This window comes from Macaca nemestrina, chromosome 15 (assembly GCF_043159975.1).
Source record: "Macaca nemestrina isolate mMacNem1 chromosome 15, mMacNem.hap1, whole genome shotgun sequence".
Lineage (NCBI taxonomy): Eukaryota > Metazoa > Chordata > Mammalia > Primates > Cercopithecidae > Macaca > Macaca nemestrina.
Genome location: NC_092139.1, coordinates 99,723,719 through 99,744,885, shown reverse-complemented (window position 1 = coordinate 99,744,885; position 21,167 = coordinate 99,723,719). Strand labels below are relative to the sequence as shown.

Genomic DNA, 21,167 nt, shown 5'->3' with positions numbered 1-21,167 from the left:
CCAATAAAATTCAGGAGCTCATGGAAGGACAATCAGTTCTGAGTCTCGGAGCCCAAAAATATGTGACCAAAAGATGGTAGCCATAGCCAAGGCTCCACATCACAGCTGCCCAGTGGTCTGGGCCATATCTGGGCTCTGCAGCTACAATGCCCTGTACTTTCTCCTCTCTCCCATTAATTACACCCCCACTGGATCCCTACATTCTTCCCAAGCCTTCGTGGCAGGTCCCTGGATGTTTGCTCTCTGGATGGGAATCTCACACCATCCCTCCTCTCTTCTCACCCATCACAAACCATTCGTGTCCTTCCACACACACATACAATTGATGAATCTTGGTTTGTGTGCAATATAAATGCCTTATCACCATATTTTGTTAATGAACAGTTATTTTCTTTTGTCCATGAGCCCTGCATTCCTGTGCGTCTTGAAGTGAGCTTCTAGAAAGTACAGTTGATATCGATGTAATTATTTTTTAAATTTCATGCTCTGTGACCCAAGGTGAACCTAAAACCAGCCGAATTTACAAAGACAAAGCCTTGCCTGTCTGCATCCCTCCCTACCCTACCCTCTGTCCAGATGTTCCTCCTTCAGATCCTTCATATACCCAGTGTGCAGCTGATGTTCTCTCCTCACAGTCCTCTCAAATCCTACTGTTGGCAACTCATTTATATTGTGAGGTTCATTTAACTGGCTGTCTTCATTTTTCCCAGGGTCTTGAATGCTAACCTACTCTGTACTGGAAGAATGAAAGACTTAGAAGGTAGGGGGCATATAATGTCAAAAGGTTTAGATTTCAGGGTCACAAATCTGCCTCTCATCCCAGTTCTGCTTCTTTAGCCCCTCACAGTCCCTTCCCCTGTCTGGACCTCAGTTTCCCCATCTGTAAAATGAAAATGCAGGACATAAGACCACATGATCTATCCCATCCCCTCATTCTATGCCTTCATCCCATCCAAGCACAGGGCAGAACTCTGAGGACAGACTTTGGCACTGGAGAGACCCTGGTCCAAGTCCTGGCTTTGCCACATAACAGCTGTGTAATTTGGGGGAAATTACCTAACTTCTCTGAGACTCAGTTTTCTCTCCCATAAAATGGAAAATAAAATAAAAATCCCAGCCAGATGTGGTGGCTCACACCTGTAATCCCAGCACTTTGGGAGGTCAAGGCAAGAGGATCACTTGAGGCAAGAAGTTCAAGACTAACCTGGGTAACACAGTGAGACCCTATCTCTAAAAAAATAAGTAAAAAACAGCTGGGCATAGTGGCACATGGATGTAGTCTCAGCTGCTCAGGAGGCTGAGGCAGGATGATCACTTGAGCCCATGAGTTTAAGGTTGCACTGACCCATAATCATGCCACTGCACTCCAGCCTGGGGAACAGAGCAATACCCTATCTCAGTAAACAAACAAATAATAGAAATCTCTACCCATGCTGTACTCTTCTGAGAACTGGAGAAGGTGTAAGTAAAACCCCTATTGGAGACTAAATGAAGAGACTGGCACTAACTAGAGGGCAGCTATCAAACTTCTTATGTGTTTGTCAAGGGATCCCTGGTCTTAGGCAATGGATGGAGTAAGTATAATGTTGGTCATGGCCTCCACTAAATCATGATTTAGCCTCCTTCACTTTCTCCTCCTCTCCTTCAGCGTTGGTTTTTAATTATAAGATGAAAAGCCTGGGCTTTTCAGTCTTATTTGATTAGAGACCAGTGTGCAGAGCCTGGACTGGGAAATGCTGGGAAGGCTGGAGAAATCAGGCTTTAGCTTCCTGAGGGAGGGCAGTGCGTCTGTCCAAGAAGAGAAAAGGGAATGTGAGCAGGAGGGTGAGGAGGGTAAGGAGCCCCAAAAATCACACACACAGGGAACAGCCCACAACCGATATAATTCAAAAGCCAAATTTAGAAAAAGCAGGCTCCTGGGGGATGGGCTCCATCCGGATCTGAGCTAAAAGAGGCTGTCCCTCGGCTCCCTGGGGGCTCCCAAGTCCAAGAAGGTTTAATCAGTAACTTGAAAAATAGGTGAGGTGATAGAGAAGGCAGGGAGAGAGGTTGGGCACCTAATTTATTTATATGACCACCCCTGCCACCCCTGCACCAGCTCTGAGGACAAAGAGTGCTCTTACCATGGCAACTGCAGTCCACAGACTTTCACCTGCTTGAACTGTGGACTTGGAGGACACTTGCCTGGGAGAAGGGGAGGCCCAGCACCCTTCTCTACGTGCACAGTAGACAGGTACCACCCTCCTGCTCATTGCAGTCTGACCTCCTCACCCTCCTGCTCACATTACCTTTTATTATTCTTAGATGGATGCACTGCCCTTCCTCAGGAGGCCAAAGCCCTATTTCTCTAGCCTTCCCAGCATTTCCCAGTCCAGGCTCTGCACATGGGTCTCTAATCAAATAAAATGGGAAAGCCCAGGCTTTTCATCTTACAACTAAAAACCAACCTGGGGGCCGGGCGCAGTGGCTCACACCTGTAATCCCAGCGCTTTGGGAGGCCGAAGTGGGTGGATCATCTGAGGTCAGGGGTTCGAGACCAGCCTGGCCACCATGGTGAAACCCCATCTCTACTTAAAAAAATACAAAAATTAGCAGGGCATGGTGTTGTGTGCCTGTAATTCCAGCTACTCAGGAGGCTGAGGCAGGAGAATCACTTGAACCCAGGAGGTGGAGGTTACAGTGAGCCGAGATCGTGCCACAGCACTCCAGCCTGGGCAACGAGAGTGAAACTACATCTAAAAAACAAAAACAAAAACACCAACCCTGAAGCAGAGAAGGATAAAGTAAATGAGGCTGAATCATGACGTTAGTGGAGAAAGCACAAAGGCATGGGTCAAGGGCAGAAGCAGTGTGAGTCAGGAAGCTACACAAGGAGGCAGCACTATTCCTAGGTGTTGGCCCCAACTCCAAGACAAAACCTTAACAGCATTATCAGCAAGCGCATGTTTTCACCAAGTTCAGTAAAAACTTATGTGCAAGACCACTCAGTGGGAAAACAATCATTTTTTCAAAAAAAAGGTGCTGAGAGAACTGGATATCCACATGCAAAAGAATGAAGTTGGGCATGGTAGCACATGGCCATACCATACACATAAATTAACTTGCAATGGATCAAAGTCCTAAATATAGGCACTAAAACTATGAAACTCTAAGGAGAAAACAAGGGGGTACATTTTCCTGACCTTGGATTTGGCAATAGATTCTTAGAAATGACACCAAAGGCATAAGCAACAAGAGATAAAATAGATAAATTGAACTTCACCAAGATTTAAAACCTTTGTGCATCAGAGGACATAATCAAGAAAGTGAAAAAACAACCCACAGAATGGGAAAAAAAAATTTTGCAAGTCATATATCTGATGAGGGTCTAGCATGCAGAATATATAAAGAACTTTCACAACTGAACAACAAATAGACATGTAACCCAATAAAAAATAGTTTATTCATGTAGGCTAGGACAGGAAGGTAATAATGTAAAAGGGAAAAATAACTGTAGTAGGCTGAAGACTTATATATGTATATTTCCTTTAAAGAAAGAACCAAATGCAATGTGATCTAGACTTTGTTCGGATCCTGGTTCAAACAAACAAACTGTAAGAAAACATTTTTGAGATGATTAGGAAGATCTTCATATGGGCCAGGTATTAAACTATCTAAATTAAGAAATTACTGTAAATTTTGTTAGATATGATAATAGCACAATGGTTGTATTTTTAAAAGTCAAAGGTACATTCTGAAGAATTTACGGTGAAATCACGTGGTATCTGAGATTTGATTTAAAATACTGCCGAGCACCACTCACAGTAGTGAAGACATGAAATCAACCTACATGCCCATCAGTGGTGGACTGAATAAAGAAAATGTGGCACATACACACCATAATACTATGCAGCCATAAAAAAGAATGAGATTACTTCCTTTGCAGTAACATGGATGGAGCTGGAGGCCATTATCCTAATAGAATTAATGCAGGAACAGAAAACCAAATACTGCATGTTCTTACTTATAAGTGAGACCCAAACACTGAGTACACATGGACACAAAGAAGGGAACAATAGACACTGGGGCTTATTGAGGGCGGAGGATGGGAGAAGGGTGAGGAACAAAACACTATCGGGTATTATGCTAATGACCTGGGTGACAAAATAATCTATACACCAAACTCCCGTGACATGCAATTTAACCATATAACAAACCTGTACATGTACCCCTGATCCTAAAATAAAAGTTGGAAAAAATAAAATAAAACAAAATACTACTGGGAAAAAAATTTGAAGAGGATAGATGAACCAAAAATGGCAAAATGTTGATAATTGTTAAAGCTAAGTGATCAGTGTTAGGTCCATGAGTGCTTGTTATCCTATTCTATCTTTGCTGACGTATGTTTGAAATTTTCCATAATAAAAAAAAATTGCAAATGTTATTTAATGTTGCTGTTGTCTCAACTTTAAGTAATCAGGAAAATAGAAACACTAGCAACTGTATTTTCAGAACCCTACCTAGCTAGAGTAGATGGCTCAACTCAGATCCAACCCAACTCACATCTCAGCCAGGGCAGATCTTTTGCAAGATACTGAGATTGGACCAATCTCGCCTTTGGGTGCAGGATAGGGGGTAACAACAAGAGGGAGAAAAATTGATTATAGGCAATGAGACAACCCTTTTGATAGAGCAATGAGCACTTTGCAACTGCTGGCTAAGGGGAAAAGCTGGAGCTACTCCCTATGTGATCTCAGAAAACACCACCTTTCTCTCCGCCCCGCTGCAACCCAGAGAGCTGCTTGCAGAGAGTGCTGAAGGCTCTCAACCATGTTCATGATCATTATATCTTTATTTATTTATTTATTTATTTAGAGACAAGATTTCACTATGTCACCCAGGCTGGAGTGCCGTGGTGCGATCATAGCTCACAACCTTGAATTCCTGGGATCAAGTGATCTTCCCGCCTCAGCCTCCTGAGTAACTGTGACAACAAGTGCACACCACCATTCCTCGCTAATATTTTTTATTTTTTGTAGATACAGGGTCTCGCCATGTTGCCCAGGCTGATCTTAAACTCCTGGCCTCACACAGTCGTCATGCTTCAGCCTCCCAAAGTGCTGGGATTACAGGCATGAGCCACTGCACCCGGCCTCATTACCATTATATCTTACATTTCAAGAACACTTTGTGCTTTCAAATAAATTCACTGGATGCTCACCAACACCCAGTGATCCAGGCAAGGCGGAAATTATTATCCCCATCTTACTCATAAAGAAGCTAAGCTCTAAAGAGCTTTTATGACATTTGCCCCAGGTCACCCGCTAGTGTGGGCAGGGGAACAGACTAGGAGCCAGTTTCTTCAATTATTCTCCAAGGTAGTTTTCTTACCAAAGTCCTATTTTCTTTCTGTTATTCCTTATCATTTACATTTTCTTTTCTTTTTCTTTTTATACCATTGCTTTCACCTTTATCAGACTGACAGTCACCTTGGGGACAAAAAAAAATGCACACTGAAATCTATAAGCAAATTCTTCTCTTCCTTCCATCTTCTGGGCTGTCAGAAAGATATCTCAGAAGTTTAGTGGTTTCCTGGTTGTTTTGTGTGTTTTTTGTTGTTGTTGCTTTGTTTTGTTTTGCAATCAAGAGGAATTGACCTGAACACTTTCAAGGAAGAAAAAGTGAAGTAAAGAAGGAACACAAGGTCGGGCACAGTGGCTCATGCCTATAATCCCGACACTTTAGGTGGCTGAAGCAGAAGGATTGCTTGAGTCCAGGAGTTTGAGACCAGCCTGGGAAACATAGTGAGGCCCTATCTCTACAAGAGAATTTTTTAATTAGCTGGGCATGGTGGAACACACCTGTAGCCCCAGCTACACAAGAGGCTGAGGTGGAAGGATCGCTTGAGCCCAGGAGGTAAAGGCTGCACTGAGCTATGATCATGCCACACACTCCAGTCTGGCAGTCTGGGTAATACAGCAAGACCCTGTCTCAAGAAAAGGAAGAAGAAAGTAGAAGGAAGAAGAAAAAAGAAGGAAGAAGGAAAAGGAAGGAAACAGGAGGAGGAGAAACATAATGTTTGCTCCAGTAGGTCAGCCAAGAACTCTGCCCAGCTTTCAAAGGTACCCCAGTGGCCCTCCAATCCTTGAGAAATCTCAGTTCTGCAAAGTGGGCCTACAGCTCTAGGTTGGCAAGTATAGCAGGCTAAATGGTAGAGGGGCAACCCCAGTGGTTGGGTTCAGAGAGAGAGAGAGAGAAAGAGAGAGTAAAAATTCCCCAGAGAGTTAGCAATTAAAGGCCCAGACAGCTGATTCCAAGAAAAAGCAGGAGCCTTGTGCAGAGAAAAGGACAGTGAATTGAGAATCGGAGACCTGGGTTCTACTCCTGATTCAGAGGTTCGTTCCAACTCCAGGGTTTTCATTTATCTGTCCATAAAAGAAGACAGAATCTCAGCAGCGCCTTCCAGTTTGGTACTGGCTGCTTGTGTTTAAGTGTGTGAGAAGTATCACATAGAGTCAGATTATACACTGGCAGGGCACAAAGGCCCATGCCTGCCTCTAAAGTTGGGGCCAACCCTTAGATATCCCTAACTCCCCCTATTTAAAAAATTGACAAATAAAAATTATATATATTTATCATGTACTACATATTTTAAAATATGTATATATTATGGGATGGCTCAGTTGAGCTAATTAACATATACATTACCTCAAATACTTATCTTTTTTTGTGGTGAAAATACTTAAAAATCATTTTTTTTAAGAGGCAGGGTCTCACTACATTGTCCAGGGTAGCCTCAAACCCCTGGGGCTCCCATCTCAGCCTCCTGAGTTGCTGGGACTACAGGCACACACTACCACGCCCAGCTTTCTCAGTTATTTTCAAAACACATTGTTATTAGCTGTAGTCACCATGTTGTACAATAGATCTCTTGAACTTACTCCTCCTATCTAACTGAAATTTTGTATCCTTCGACCAACATCTCCCCAACTCCCCACCCCCCACTCCCAGACCCTGGTAACCACCATTCTACTCTGCTTCTGAGTTAACTTTTTTAGATTCCACTTACAAGTGAGATCACGCTGTATTTGTCTTTCTGTGCCTGGCTTATTTCACTTAGCATAATGTCCTCCAGGTTTATCCACATTATGAACATGGACAGCATGTTCACAGCAAATGACAGCATTTCCTTCTTTTTTAAGGCTGAGTGGTATTCCACTGTGTATATATACCTCGTATACTTTATCCATTCATCTGTTAATGGGACTTACGTTGATTCCATATCTTGGCTGTAGTGAATAGTGCTGCAATGAACATGGGAGTGCAGATACCTCTTCGATATATTAATTTCAATTCCTTTGGATATATACTCAGTAGTGAGATTGCTGGATCATACAGAGTTCTATCCCTAACTCCCTTTTAATCTTATTATTAAGAACTGCTTTCCCTGAACCGTCACAAATTTGTTTGTGTTTTCAGCCTGCACCACAGTGGAGGACAGATTTCCATTGAACTCCGTTGGCTCCTCAATGCAGAAATAGGACTTTACTCCAAGGCGCAAGAAGGCTTAAGGGGCCAAGTTAATAGAAATGTATAGAGCCAGCCGGGCGCAGTGGCTCAAGCCTGTAATCCCAGCACTTTGGGAGGCTGAGACAGGTAGATCACGAGGTCAGGAGATCGAGACCATCCTGGCTAACCCGGTGAAATCCCATCTCTACTGAAAAATACAAAAACTAGCCGAGCGAGGTGGTGGGCACCTGTAGTCCCAGCTACTCGGGAGGCTGAGGCAGAAGAATGGCATAAACCCAGGGGTCGGAGCTTGCAGTGAGCTGAGATCCGGCCACTGCACTCCAGCCTGGACGACAGAGCGAGACTCTGTCTCAAAAAAAAAAAAAAAAAGAAAGAAATGTATAGAGCCACCTCTTGGTGGGCAGCATGTGATGAGGAATGAGAGTGGCAGCTTCTGAGACAGCCCAGCTCCCCGGGGCTGTGGACTTACCGAGATCTTGGTGAAAATGTAGAGCAGCAGGGACAGAATGGAAAGGTAGATCTGGATCCGCTGGCCTCCAAACCGCTTCCGCAGGTACTCTGGCATCGTCACCACCTGCATGGGGTGTGAGGGAAGTCACTGCCAGCCACAGTGACCAGAGGGCCCAGAGCAGACAGAACAGTGACACCATCCTGGTGTACGAGCCACAGAAGTGTGGTCAAGGATTCATAACCTTTGCTAGCCAGGGAAGTCTGCGAGGTGGCCAGATGGCCCCTGACCTCCAGCCATTTGCTAATTTTAATCCCATATGCCCTACCACTGTAGGAGTAGCTAGATGTTATCCCAGCCCAATAAACCTGTCACTGGGCATCAGTAAGGAGCCAGACTCTTGCCCTGGAGGAGGTATATATATATATAATGCCACTGCAGACAGTCAGAAATTTTATAACCTGGGAGTGAAAGCCAATCCACAGATTTTTCTGCCATTTATCCCATAATGTCTCCTCTGCCCTCTAGGAAGACCAAGCTGACAGATACATTTGCCAGCAGGAAATGAAATAACAGAGCAGATACTTACCCCAGCCTTAATATAGATGGGGACAAACAGCCAGCCCAGCACAACCACCAAAACCAGGGCCTGAAATGAACACAAAAGGTGGACTCAAACTAGGAGGAACCTTAGCCCATCCCTGCCACCTGAAGGGCCCCTCAGCTGCTGCAGAAAAATTACCCAGCATGTTCTCCCCTAAGGAGCCATTAGAGACTGGAGGAGGCCTTGGCTGCCTAACTGACCCATGGAAATAGCAGTTAGAAAACAGCAGAGAGGAGCCCAGGAGGCTGCTCATCACCATCACAGCCCTGGGCCACAGCGAGAGCACTGGGTTCTCCTTCACCTCTTCCCTGGTTTACACAGAGTAAAATGCCATTTAGAGAGCTTTAATAACAACAATAATAGTAATAATAAATAATTACATTTATTATTACTACTACTATTATTATTAGAGGCCAGGAGTTCAAGACTAGCCTGGGCAACATAGTGAGGCCCTGCTTCTAAAAAATTAAAAAATTCACCAAGCATGGTGGCACATGCCTGTAGTCCCAGCTACTTGGGAGAGTGAGGTGGGGACATCGCTTGAGCTCAGGAGTTTGAGGCTGCAGTGGGCTATGATTGCACCACTGCACTCCAGCCTGGGCAATGGAGCAAGACCCTGTCTCTAAAAATAAAATAATAAAAATAATAATAATAATAATGGAAATCTGGTGGTAAGCATTTCCAAACCTCAAACAGGACTAGAAGGGCCTTGGTTTTTTAACATGAAGGGAAAACAGAAAAAATACTATTGCTGTCATACCAGTGGTTTTCTCATGCTACTCTGGTGGAAGGCGAGCAGGGCCCTGAGGCTCCTGTAGCCATGCCCCTCCTCTGTCTGCACCCTGGGTTGACCCTGAAGGGTTCCCTAACACCTTCAGCTCCTCTGAGCATAGATTGAACTGGTTGACTGCTAAGACTCCTTCCAGCCCCAGTGCACCATGGCTGCAGTGTTACTCACATTCCATTCAAAGCCTCCAATGGCGATGCCTGAAGCTGCTCCGGTCCCGGCAAGCCCCACAAAGTGGCCACTTCCAATGTTACTAGCGAAGAGGGAGGCTCCAATCTGGAAATGCAAAAGAAAGTCAGGTAAGGGCTCTGTGTTCCACCAGGTCACTCAGAGTGGGTCAAAGAGAGAAGAGACATGTCAGTCAAGAGAAGGACAAGAAAGAGCAGAGGCAGACTGGGAGCACAACTGTTCTGGAATCATAAGGGACAGTTGGTTCAGAAGGCAGATGTGGAAACTTAGAAAATAGAAAAGATGAAAAGGAGAGGATTGGGGAAGGAGCAGTGGGATGTATCCCAAAACCAGATCATCTGTGAGTCTTTTATGGGCCCTGTGTCCAGTCCTGAAGAAGATATGGAAAGTCCCACAGCCACCAGGCCTCTCTAAAAATCTCCTTCAAGGCTGTGTGCCTAGGACATGAGTCCTTGATCTCCATATTCCCCAGCATGCCTGGTGGCTTAGGGTCTTGCCCAATACAGGCTCTCAGTAAACACTGAGAATTTTCTTGAAAGAAATCATTTCAAAGAAAGCCTCTGGACCTTAGTTACCTGGTCAAATAAGGAGCGGCGTGGAGCCGATGATTTGCAAGTGATTCCTAGCTGTTAAATTATGTGACTCCATGAACTCCCAAGTAACAGATGATATTAATAATAATAATAATTCTCTAGATCATGTAGTATTGATATTTTTACAAAAGTTCTAGGGACTACACGGACACATGCACAAAACAGTGCATTTTTCAAGGATACACACATGTCTAAATACAGATTATAGAAGACAGATTGGAAGCACATATATCAAATACCCAGGAGTGGAAGACTGGAAGGGGAAAGGAGAATAGGACTGTGAGTGGGAGACAAAAAAAGAAAATGTCAGGTAAAGCAAGGGAGGGATCTTGCACTAACCAATCATAATACTGTGTCAGCAACTCAATTGCATTTGAGGTCAAAAAGAACTCCAGAAAGTTCTAACGTCCTTCTGTATCCAAGAGGAGAAGGTACAGCAGCATTTGATAAGAATCAAACAAGTGTAATTATCCCCATTCTTGCTAAGCAGATGGGGAGAGGCTTGTTGTTATTTATCTAATGTCCCAAAGATGGTCCAAACCTGGAACAAAACGCTTATTTCCCAAAAGACAGATTACGCCAAGAAACTATTCTAACTATACCAGCCCCTATTACCAGTATAAGGCAGCTGGTGCTTAGTGCCAAATATTAAGTCAGGGGAGAGAGAGATTTCTGAAGGCCTAGCCAGAAGAAGTTCTCAGAATGACAATGAGGAGACAGTGGTTGGTGTAGGTGCATTAGTACATTTGCTCAATAAATATTAACTTAGCCATCTACTGCCATGTGTCAAGCACTAATAACAGCTGTGAATAACACAGACAAAATCCCTGGTCTCAAGAAGCTTATATTCAAATGCTGTAAATATAAATAAATAAATGACAAAAACAATGATCAGAGAGTGGTAAGTGCTATGAAGAGAATAGAGGGTGTGATAGAGTGATTAGATTGAAGAGTCTGAGAAGATCACTCTATGGACTTTCTCTAATATTAAAGAATTACTATTATAATTCAGACCTTTAAGCTGAGATCTGGATGACAAAAAAGTTAATCATTCAGAGACCACAGGAATAGCATTCCCACTAAGCAAAGACCCCCTGACACCCCACAAGTGGGAAAGATATGCATAGTTGAGAAGCAAAAAGAAGGTTGATATGTGATAATGATTTGCGATCTTAATATTTTAAAACAGAGTCATTTAGGCTGGGTGTGGTGGCTTATGCTTCTAATCCCAGAACTTTAGGAGGCTGAAGCAAGAGGATTGCTTCAGACCAGGAGTTGGAGACCAGCCTGGGCAACATAGTGAGACCCTGCCACTATAAAAAAAAACAATGTAAAAACTTAGCTGGGCATGGTGGTGCATGCCTGTAGTACTACCTACTTAGGAGGCTGAGGAGGGAGGATCAATTGAGCCCAGGACTTGCAGGCTTCAATGAACTATGATCAGTCATGCCACTGCACTCCAGCCAAAGTAAGAGTGAGACCCTGACTCAAAAAAAAAGTGAGTTTTATTCTAAGTGAGATGGGATGCCACTGGAGGATCTGAAGCAGGAGAGGGACAGCACCTAATTTACTTTTTTAAATTGCTGTAAGTTGTGTGTAGAGTGCAGTGTTGGGGGCAAGGGAGAAAATAGAACAACCAGGTGGGAGACTATCACTGGCTTAGGTGAGAGAGGACAGTGGCTTGGACTAGGGTGACAGCAGTTGAGGCAAAGGCAAGGGTAGAGATTAGGAAGTGTGTTTTAGAAACAAAGTTGGCAGGCTCTGTTGATAGGTTAGATGTGGGAAATGTGGGACAGAATAATCAAAGGTAACTCCTAGATTTGGAACTTGAGTAACTGGGTGGATGCCATTCATTAAGAAGGGGAAACTAGGGGAAGGCAGGGTGTTTAGAGACATCTACCTCCTTCTGCTCAAAGCTTGATGGGGATAACAGTCCTTTTTTGTTTTGTTTTGTTTTGTTTTCTGAGACAGCGTTTTATTCCTGTCACCCAGGCTGGAGTGCAGTGGCACATCTCGGCTCACTGCAACCTCTGCCTCCCAGGCTCAAGTGATCCTCCAGCCTCAGCCTCCCAAGTAGCTGGGACTACAGGTGCGCACCACCACACCCGACTAATTTTTGTATTTTTTGTAGAGATGGGGGTTCGCCATGTTGCCCAGGCTTGTCTCGAACTCCTAGTCTCAAGCAATCCATCTGCCTCGGCCTCCTAAAATGCTGGGATTACTGGTGTGAGCCACCCTACCCGGCCTAACAGTCCACTTTTAATCAAAAGTTTTGTTCTGCAAGTGGCCTACCTGCCCTGACCCACTATCTTTTCATTTATCACCTCTTGCTTGATAAATAATTAAGCCTAATGCTGTACTATTAAGGACATAATTACCAGAAATGATTAACTGCATTAGATGAATCATAAGTTCAGAAAGTCCTCTCCAATCTCTCTCCCAAACAGGGACATTGTACTCTAAGCAATGTCAGGCTGTCCTGAAGTCCCCACTCACTATCTGAGAAGACAGTGGAATGAGGCCAGGAGAGCTCGGGGTACCAGAATGACCTGAGCCCAGGTTCTGTTCATTTTATTAGGGGAACCACCTTCCTTATTCTGGACTTCCTCCCTTTACCCCATGACCTACACTTAATCATTTACCGAAACTCTGACTCTGCCTTCACAATATTATGGCCACCTAGCTCTTTCTAGATGACCCTTCTGCTGCCTGTCACTATCTCTCAACAGGACCAAATAACGGGCTGCTAGAGGATCTCTATTCTCTCCTTTTCATCAGTCACCTCCCCACCCACCCACATGGCCAAGCAACCTCCCCAAAGCACAACTCTGATCATAACACTGACCTATTCAGAGACTCTCCTGGACACCCAAAAGGGTCTGTCAAGTGGTCTTTCTGACAGCTACAGGCCTAAAAACAGTCTTAGGAATATAGCAAGGTTTCAAGGTAAAGTTCCCTCAAGTGCAAAGACAGCATGAGCTTTACAACTCAAGTTTGAATGATTTATTGACCTCTTACTATCTGGGTGATTAGAACATCTACAAGCCTCTGTCTTCTCTCATGGCAGGGTTGGTGCAGGAGTCAAATGAAATTATGAACCAGTTGTGACTGACACAGCTGATTCTTATCAGTGTCCCTTCCCTCCTTTCTCCTTCCAAGAGGATAATTACTTCACCGGCAAAGACAATTAGCAAGAGCTACAATGGATACTGTTATAGACAGAATTGTGTCCTCTCCGCAAAATTCATATGTTAAAGCCTGTATTCATATGTTAAAGTTGGTATTCATAAATACCAACCCCCAAGGTGATGGTATTTGGAGATAGGGTCTTTAGGGAGATAATAAGGTTAAATGAGCACATAAGGGTGGAGCCCCAATCTGATAGGATTGGTGTCCTTATAAGAAGAGACACCAGAAATCTCTGTCTGTCTCTCCCCCTATACATGCACAGTAAAGAGGCCATGTATGAGGACACAGCAAAAAGGCAGCCATCTACAAGCCAGGAAGAGAGGCCTCACCTGAAGCCAACCCTGAAGGCACCTCAATTTTTGACTTCTACCTTCTAGAACTATGAGAAAATTAATTTCTGTTGTTTAAGCCACCCAGTCTGTGGTATTTTGTTATGGCAGCCTGAGCCAACTAAGACAGACACCATTGTTTTATGGCCTGTACTCCCCTGCCAGGTTTTTACGCTGCTCCTCCTGTTGCTGGAGCTCACCAACAATGCGTTCATCATGCCAATTTCCCAAACACTTTCTCTGTCCACTCCTCACCCACGCTTATGCCCATTTGAGAATTGGCACCACTCCCATGCAGGGAGTGACCCAGTGCCATGAATCACCATTCTCTGTAATTCTCTAGAATTTCCCCCCGCGTTCCTATGAATTCAGGATTTCAGACTTTATCTAAAATTTCCCCAACTTGACCTCACCTCTCATTAACTTCTTTCCCAACCCTCCTCACCTTCTGATGGGACTCGAAAGGCCATTACAAGTATGTGGATACTTTTGCTGCTTGTTGTGCAAGATGAACTGAGTCTGACCAAACCCAAAAGGTCTGAGAGCATGGGAATTGGGAAAACAACATGATGTCACATCACAAAATGCAGAAAGGCTATTTATTCTTTTGACTTTAGGGAATTTGTAGTCACATTTTACTACCTAGATGTCCTATCCTGGAAGGCTGGTGGGAGGGGAGATGTATGGAGAAATTAAACAATCATTGAATCTTTCAGAGTGGAATGGGTCTGTGGATGCCACAGCTTAAGTCCCCTCTGCAACACCTCCCAAGTGATGGTCAGTTCTTAATGCATACCTCTAGTGACAGAGAACTCGCTACCTTACAATGCAGTTGAATCTGTGGTGGAACAACTCTAGTTGTTAAAAAGTCATTCTTGGCCGGGCACGGTGGCTCACGCCTGTAATCCCAGCACTTTGGGAGGCCAAGGCAGGCGGATCACGAGGTCAGGAGATCGAAACCATCCTGGCTAACTCGGTGAAACCCCGTCTCTACTAAAAACTGCAAAAAATTAGCCGGGTGTGGTGGTGGGCACCTGTAGTCCCAGCTACTCGGGAGGCTGAGGCAGGAGAATGGCATGAACCCGGGAGGCGGAGCTTGCAGTGAGCTGAGATCGCACCACTGCACTCCAGCCTGAGAAACAGAGCGAGACTCCTTCTCAAAAAAAAAAAAAAAAAAAAAGTCATTCTTTATTTGAGCTGAAGTCCACCTATCAGTCCTACTTCCACCCTTTAGAGTATAACAGCACAAGTCAAATTTCTCTTCCACAAGTTAGCCCTTCCAATATCTGAGGACAGGGATGGTTTCCCTGCTTAAATTTTCCCCAGACTTCTCATGTGTCTGTTCCTCTTCTTATGTGTCTGTTCCTCATTGACAATGGACTTGATTCTCATCACCCTTGTTGTTCTCTGCTCCCTGAGTCCCATCTCTGTCCCCAAAGTGGACCTCAGACCTGAATAGACTATTCCAAACATAAGCCATTCAGAATGAAGCAAACTGCCCCTCTTGACTTCCGGTAAGGTTTTAACATTCCAAACATGAGCCATCTAGAATGAAGCAAGCTGCCCCTCTTGACTTCCCGTAAGATTTTAACATCATCCACCTTCAAATCCCCGTTGAAACCTGTCACTCAGCCATGAGTTCTTGGCAGTACGGAGGACCTGGGCCAGTCCCTCTAATTGCTATCACTATTAAAGAATTTGCCGGCCGGGCGCGGTGGCTCAAGCCTGTAATCCCAGCATTTTGGGAGGCCGAGACGGGCGGATCACGAGGTCGGGAGATCGAGACCATCCTGGCTAACATGGTGAAACCCCGTCTCTACTAAAAAATACAAAAAACTAGCCGGGCGAGGTGGCGGGCGCCTGTAGTCCCAGCTACTGGGGAGGCTGAGGCAGGAGAATGGCGGGAACCCGGGAGGTGGAGCTTGCAGTGAGCTGAGATCCGGCCACTGCACTCCAGCCTGGGCAGCAGAGCAAGACTCCGTCTCAAAAAAAAAAAAAAAAGAATTTGCCTCTCTGTTATTTGGAACATTCAGCAAGAACAGATTTCCTCCCGATGCAATTTAGATTACTGAAAAGACCAATTTGGTTTGCCTTAACAAAACAGTGGCTGTATCACTTAAATTCTTTTAAAGGCTGAGGTGGGAGGATCACTTGAGCCCAGGAATTCAAGGTTGCAGTGAGTATGATCATGCTGCTGCAGCAATCTGGGGGACAGAGCAAGACCATGTCCCCCACCAAAAAATAAACAAAATGCTAAGATCTGGAGGGCAAAAAGTGAAAGAGGTTCTCTCCAAAATCACTTGCTTAACTGCCAGAGTTTTAAAGCTCTGTTACCTGCCAGGTGCGGTGGCTCACACCTGTAATCCCAGCACTTTGGGAGATGAGCCAGACAGATCACCTGAGGTCAGGAGTTCGAGACCAGGTATGGTCAACATGGTGAAACCCCATCTCTACTAAAAATACAAAAAAATTAGCCAGATGTGGTGGGGGGCGCCTGTAATCCCAGCTACTCGGGAGGCTGAGGCAGGAGAATCACTTGAGCCTGGGAGGCAGAGGTTGTAGTGAGCCGAGATCGTGCCATTGGACTCCAGCCTGGGCAACAAGACCAAAGTTCCATCTCTTAAAAAAAAAAAAAAATATATATATATATATATATATATGTGTGTGTGTGTGTGTGTGTGTGTGTGTGTGTGTGTGTCTGTATATACATCTACGTGTGTGTGTGTGTGTGTGTGTATACACACCTATGTATGTATACACAGGTATACATGGCACCTGTGCTACCCAGTGGGCGGCATTTTCACTTCAACCACATGCCAATATATAGAACATGGAGTGAAAGAAACTTTGACCGATCTCACCAGGGAGACCTCAGAACTGGAGGGCTTGGTAGAATCAAGACTTCCAGGATACCATCAGGCCGCAGTAAAGTTATGAAAGCAAAGATATTTCCACTGGAAATCCACTGAAGCCACTCAAAAGCTTGGTGGGAAATCCTTCCACAAACAATTTATCTCCTCAAGAGATGGGATTGTGAGAGTTCTCAGAGGTGATCTCAACCACCAGAGACAACAAAGGTTATTGACCAGAGCACTTTTCTACCTCTCAGCTGTGGCATGAAATTCAGAAGAGGTATTACAGGCACTCCAGGCTCTCTGCAATAAAGTCAGTCCCACCTTCTCCAATCTCAGCAGCCCTGTCATGCCCTGCCATGTCACCTCCACTCTGGCAAAACCACACTGGCTCTATTTCCAAGATATGCTCTGTGCTTTCCTGCCTCCTGCTTTCGTTTATGAGATTTTTCTTTTTCCTGGAATGCCCTCTTCATCAAGCTCTGTCTATAAAAATGCTTCCCTCGTCTTCAAAATGAAGCCCCGTCCCACCTCTCCACTAACACCATCCAGAGCCGATCTCCATCCTCCCATCTCTTACCTCACATGTTGTCTGCTCCCCTCTCCTGGTGTGTGTCACGTCCCCACTTTGATAACTGCTTCCACACAGGTCTATTGCCCCAAATACCTTCTAGCCTTCAAAGAGCCCACTTTTGAGACAGAGTCTTGTTCTATCGCCCAGGTAGGAGCGCAGTGGTGTGATCTCAGCTCACTGTGACCTCTGCCTCTCAGCTGTGGCATGAAATTCAGAAGACGAATTTCAGGTACTCCTGGCTCTCTGCAATCCAGTCCTGCTTCCACTTAACAGAGGACATTCTTTGTGCATGGCAAGGACTCAGTAAAGTTCTGCTGAGTGAGTAAGTGATATCAAATCCTTGAACGTTCCACTTGGGGAAACAACAAAAACCATAGCAACCAAATGTCTTGAGAGTTGCATTTGTTCCCACTGGGGCATGGAGTAAGGATGCTTCTCAGGGACATGCCAAGGACCACTCTCTCTGGAAGAAGAGGCAATAAACCTAGCCTGCCAGGCCTACCCAGGGTCCATAAGAACAGCAGGGTATACTGGAGACTATGAAGTGGCTCTGTGAAATGTCAGTCAGGCAACCCATAAGCTCAGTGTTCATAAGAACAAGACCATAAGGGGAACTGACCTTATAGGTTAGTCCATCAAATAGGCTTTTTTTAATGTTAAATACTTGGTGTTGGCAAGTAAATAGGCTCTCCCACATATTTCTGGTAGAGATGTAAATTGATACCATTTTTCTGGAAAGTTGTTGGTTGGTACACATTACAATCATTTAAAAGTTTGTCTCCTTCCACTTATACGACCCTATTTTTAGGACTCGGTTTTAAGCAAATTATCACAGATGCAGACAAAGATTTAGATATAAGGATTTCATCAATATGTTCATTGCTACGTCATTTACAACAGAGGAATGTTGGAAACCACGTAAGGGCCCAACAATAGAAAAACAATTAGAGGCCGGGCGCGGTGGCTCAAGCCTGTAATCCCAGCACTTTGGGAGGCCGAGACGGGCGGATCACGAGGTCAGGAGATCGAGACCATCCTGGCTAACACGGTGAAACCCTGTCTCTAATAAAAAATACAAAAAAAACCTAGCCGGGCGAGGTGGCGGGCGCCTGTAGTCCCAGCTACTCGGGAGGCTGAGGCAGGAGAATGGCGTGAACCCGGGAGGCGGAGCTTGCAGTGAGCCGAGATCTGGCCATTGCACTCCAGCCTGGGTGACACAGCAAGACTCCGTCTCAAAAAAAAAAAAAAAAGAAAAAAGAAAAACAATTAGATAAATTCAAGTTCATATTTATGATGGAATTTAAAAAAATTTTTTGTAGAGATGGGATCTCACTATATTGACTAGGCTGGTCTCGAACTCCTGACCTCAAGCTATCCTCCCAGCTTGGCTTCCCAAAGTGCTAGGATTATAGGCATGAGCCACTGCACCCAGCCATAGGACGGAATATTGTGCAGCCATTAAAATTATAGCTTTGAAGAATTTATTATGACATGAGGAGATACAAACCTATATGCCATATGAGTCCCAAAATGTTTAAATATATGCATAAGGGTGTGGGGGGGTGTGTGTGTGTGTACCTGTGTATACATAAATATATCCAAATTTAACAATGATTATCTTGGGAAGACAAAACAATGTGAGTGCATTTTTAAAATATTTCTCCAATTTTTTCACAAGGGGTTTGTATAATTTTATAATCAGAACAAAATCCTTTAAAATCTGTAAGAATAAGGGACAACAATTCCAGAGCTGTCTCAGATTCACTAGCAGAGCCTGAGGACTGAAAGCAAAGTAGGCATGTAAGTTATGTGTTTTTGTTGAGGGGGGATGTAGAAAAAGACATGAAAATGTCACCGAGTGCTAACTACAGTTATGTTTTGTGTGCATGGAAATAGAAAACTGACATCTTAATCCAGCTCATGTGATGTTAGAGCTGGAATTACCTTGGAAATGATTACAGCTGACCTTGCTATTTTCCAATGAAAATAAAATTGTAGCCCAGAGGAAGAAAGTGATTCACATTTACACATTAATTTTATCTTTACTTCCACACCCTAAGGACAGTAAGGCAGCATGGGCACACTCAGGATCACAAATCCAGGCATCAAGAATTGTCCTGGGGGCTGGGTGCAGTAGCTTACGCCTGTAATGCCAGCACCTTGGGAGGCTATGGCAAGATCACTTGAATCCAGGAGTTTGAGACCTGCCTAGGCAACATAGTGAGACCCCATCTCTACAAAAAAATAACAAATAACTGGGTGCAGTGGCACTGTCTACAGTCCCAGCTACTCAGGAGGCTGAGCTAGGAGGATCCTTTGAGCCCAAGAGGTCTAGGCTTTGATGAGCTGTGATCACACCACTGCACTCCAGCTTGGGCAACAGAATGAAATCGTATCTCAAAAAAAAACAATGAAAAGAATTGCCCAGGGCAATGGACAACTGGCTTCACAATCAGAGGCAGCCAGGGGATTTTTAAAAAGGATCCTGTATCAATAATCATACTTGAAAGTACAGTTAAGTGGCATGGACATCCTTTTCCTCCCCTCCTTCAAAGCACACTGAGAACTTTCCAACCTGGTTCTAATCTTGGTTCTGCCATAGCAAACTATGTGACCTTGAGGCAGTCACTTTACTGCTTTTAGTCTCAGTCTCCTCCACTATTAACCAAGGATAAGAATCTTTTTTGGCCTACCCTAAAGGGTGTTACTGAACTTTAATGATGTGACAAAATTTAAGAAAGTTTTGCTCCACAAAGACATGCTATTCTGAAGAAATATTAATGCTTTTACACAGCCCATGTTTTCACAGATTACCCTGAATTTCCTGAAAGAAACAGAGTCATCATTTTCTCCTTGAGGAAACAAGGTCATCGTAGCCCAAATGGAAAATGCACTCAGCTAATTTCAGGAAACCTTTTTCTTTGTTAATGAACCATCTAAGACCCAGAATGTCCAGAATTCTGGAGATGGCTTTCTGCTCCCTGCTTTTGTCCTTCTCTTTAAGGGATATCGGGAGATCCCAGGGCCTCTTCTCCATCCCTTCTCTAGGCTGTGTTAGACTCCTGCATTGGGATATCCTCCAATCATGGTCCTTAAACTTTAACATAACCAGAATACAAGATATACAGTTAAATCTGCCTATCTTGAATATGCAGGTTCACAGATAATACATTCATTATTTATACATTTGTAGTGTAAGTATGTCCCGAATATTGCATGGGACATACTTATGCAAAAAAAAAAAAAAAAGACAAAAAAAGACAGAAAGGTATGTATTGTTTGCCCGAAATTCAGATTTAACTGGGCATCCTGTATTTTTATTTGCTAAATCTGGCAACCCTAATTAGAATCACCTGGAGGACTTATTAAAACACAGACTGGTTAGGCATGGTGGCTCACACCTGTAGTCCCAGCAATTTGGGAAGCCAAAGGGGGAAGATTGCTTGAGCTCGGGAGTTCGAGACCAGGCTGCACAACATAGCGAGCTCTCACCTCTACTACAAATCAAAAATTAGCCAGGCGTGGTGGCATGCACCTGTAGTCCCAGGTACTCAGGAAGCTAAGGTGGGAGGATCGCTTGAGTCCAGGAGATCAAGGCTATAGTGAGCTATGATCACATCACTGCACTCCCACAGAGCAAGACCGTGTCTCAAACAAACAACAACAACAAAAAACCACACAGATTACTAGGCCCCATTTCCTAGCATTTGTGATTCATTAGGTCTGGTTTGAGGCTAGAAATTTTGCATTTCTAACAAGAGTGCAGGTCCTGCTGATGCTGCTGGTCTGGGTACCACAGTTTGAGAGCCCCATCCTGGGAGAATAAGAAGGGGAGAGGAGAATGCTAACTTTCACAGCACCGCCTTTGGGCCAAGGGTTGGGCCATGTATTTCATTTGCTTTTTCTTTTTTAATGCCCACTACAATTCTGTGAGGTTGGTATTATTCTGATCTTCATTTACAGATGAGAATAAGGATCAGAAGATTGAAGTGACTTGCCCAAGGTCTTATAGCCAAAGGTGACTGAAGTCCCAGGGGCACAGGGAGAGGCTGTGGCACACACTGACTTTCTGGTTTTTCCCGGGATATTCCCT

General features: G+C 44.4%; 1 protein-coding gene across 1 annotated transcript in view; it reads right to left on the bottom strand.

The window, feature by feature from the left end:
* Positions 1-21,167, bottom strand: part of LOC105487190 (solute carrier family 5 member 1) — a 77,503-nt gene that overhangs the window by 36,014 nt on the left and 20,322 nt on the right. The window contains exons 5-7 of the mRNA XM_011750533.2: positions 9,520-9,624; positions 8,547-8,606; positions 7,979-8,083 (exon numbers count right to left, since the gene is read on the bottom strand). Coding sequence (XP_011748835.1) covers positions 7,979-8,083; positions 8,547-8,606; positions 9,520-9,624 — 270 coding nt within the window. The remainder of the gene's footprint in view (positions 1-7,978; positions 8,084-8,546; positions 8,607-9,519; positions 9,625-21,167) is intronic.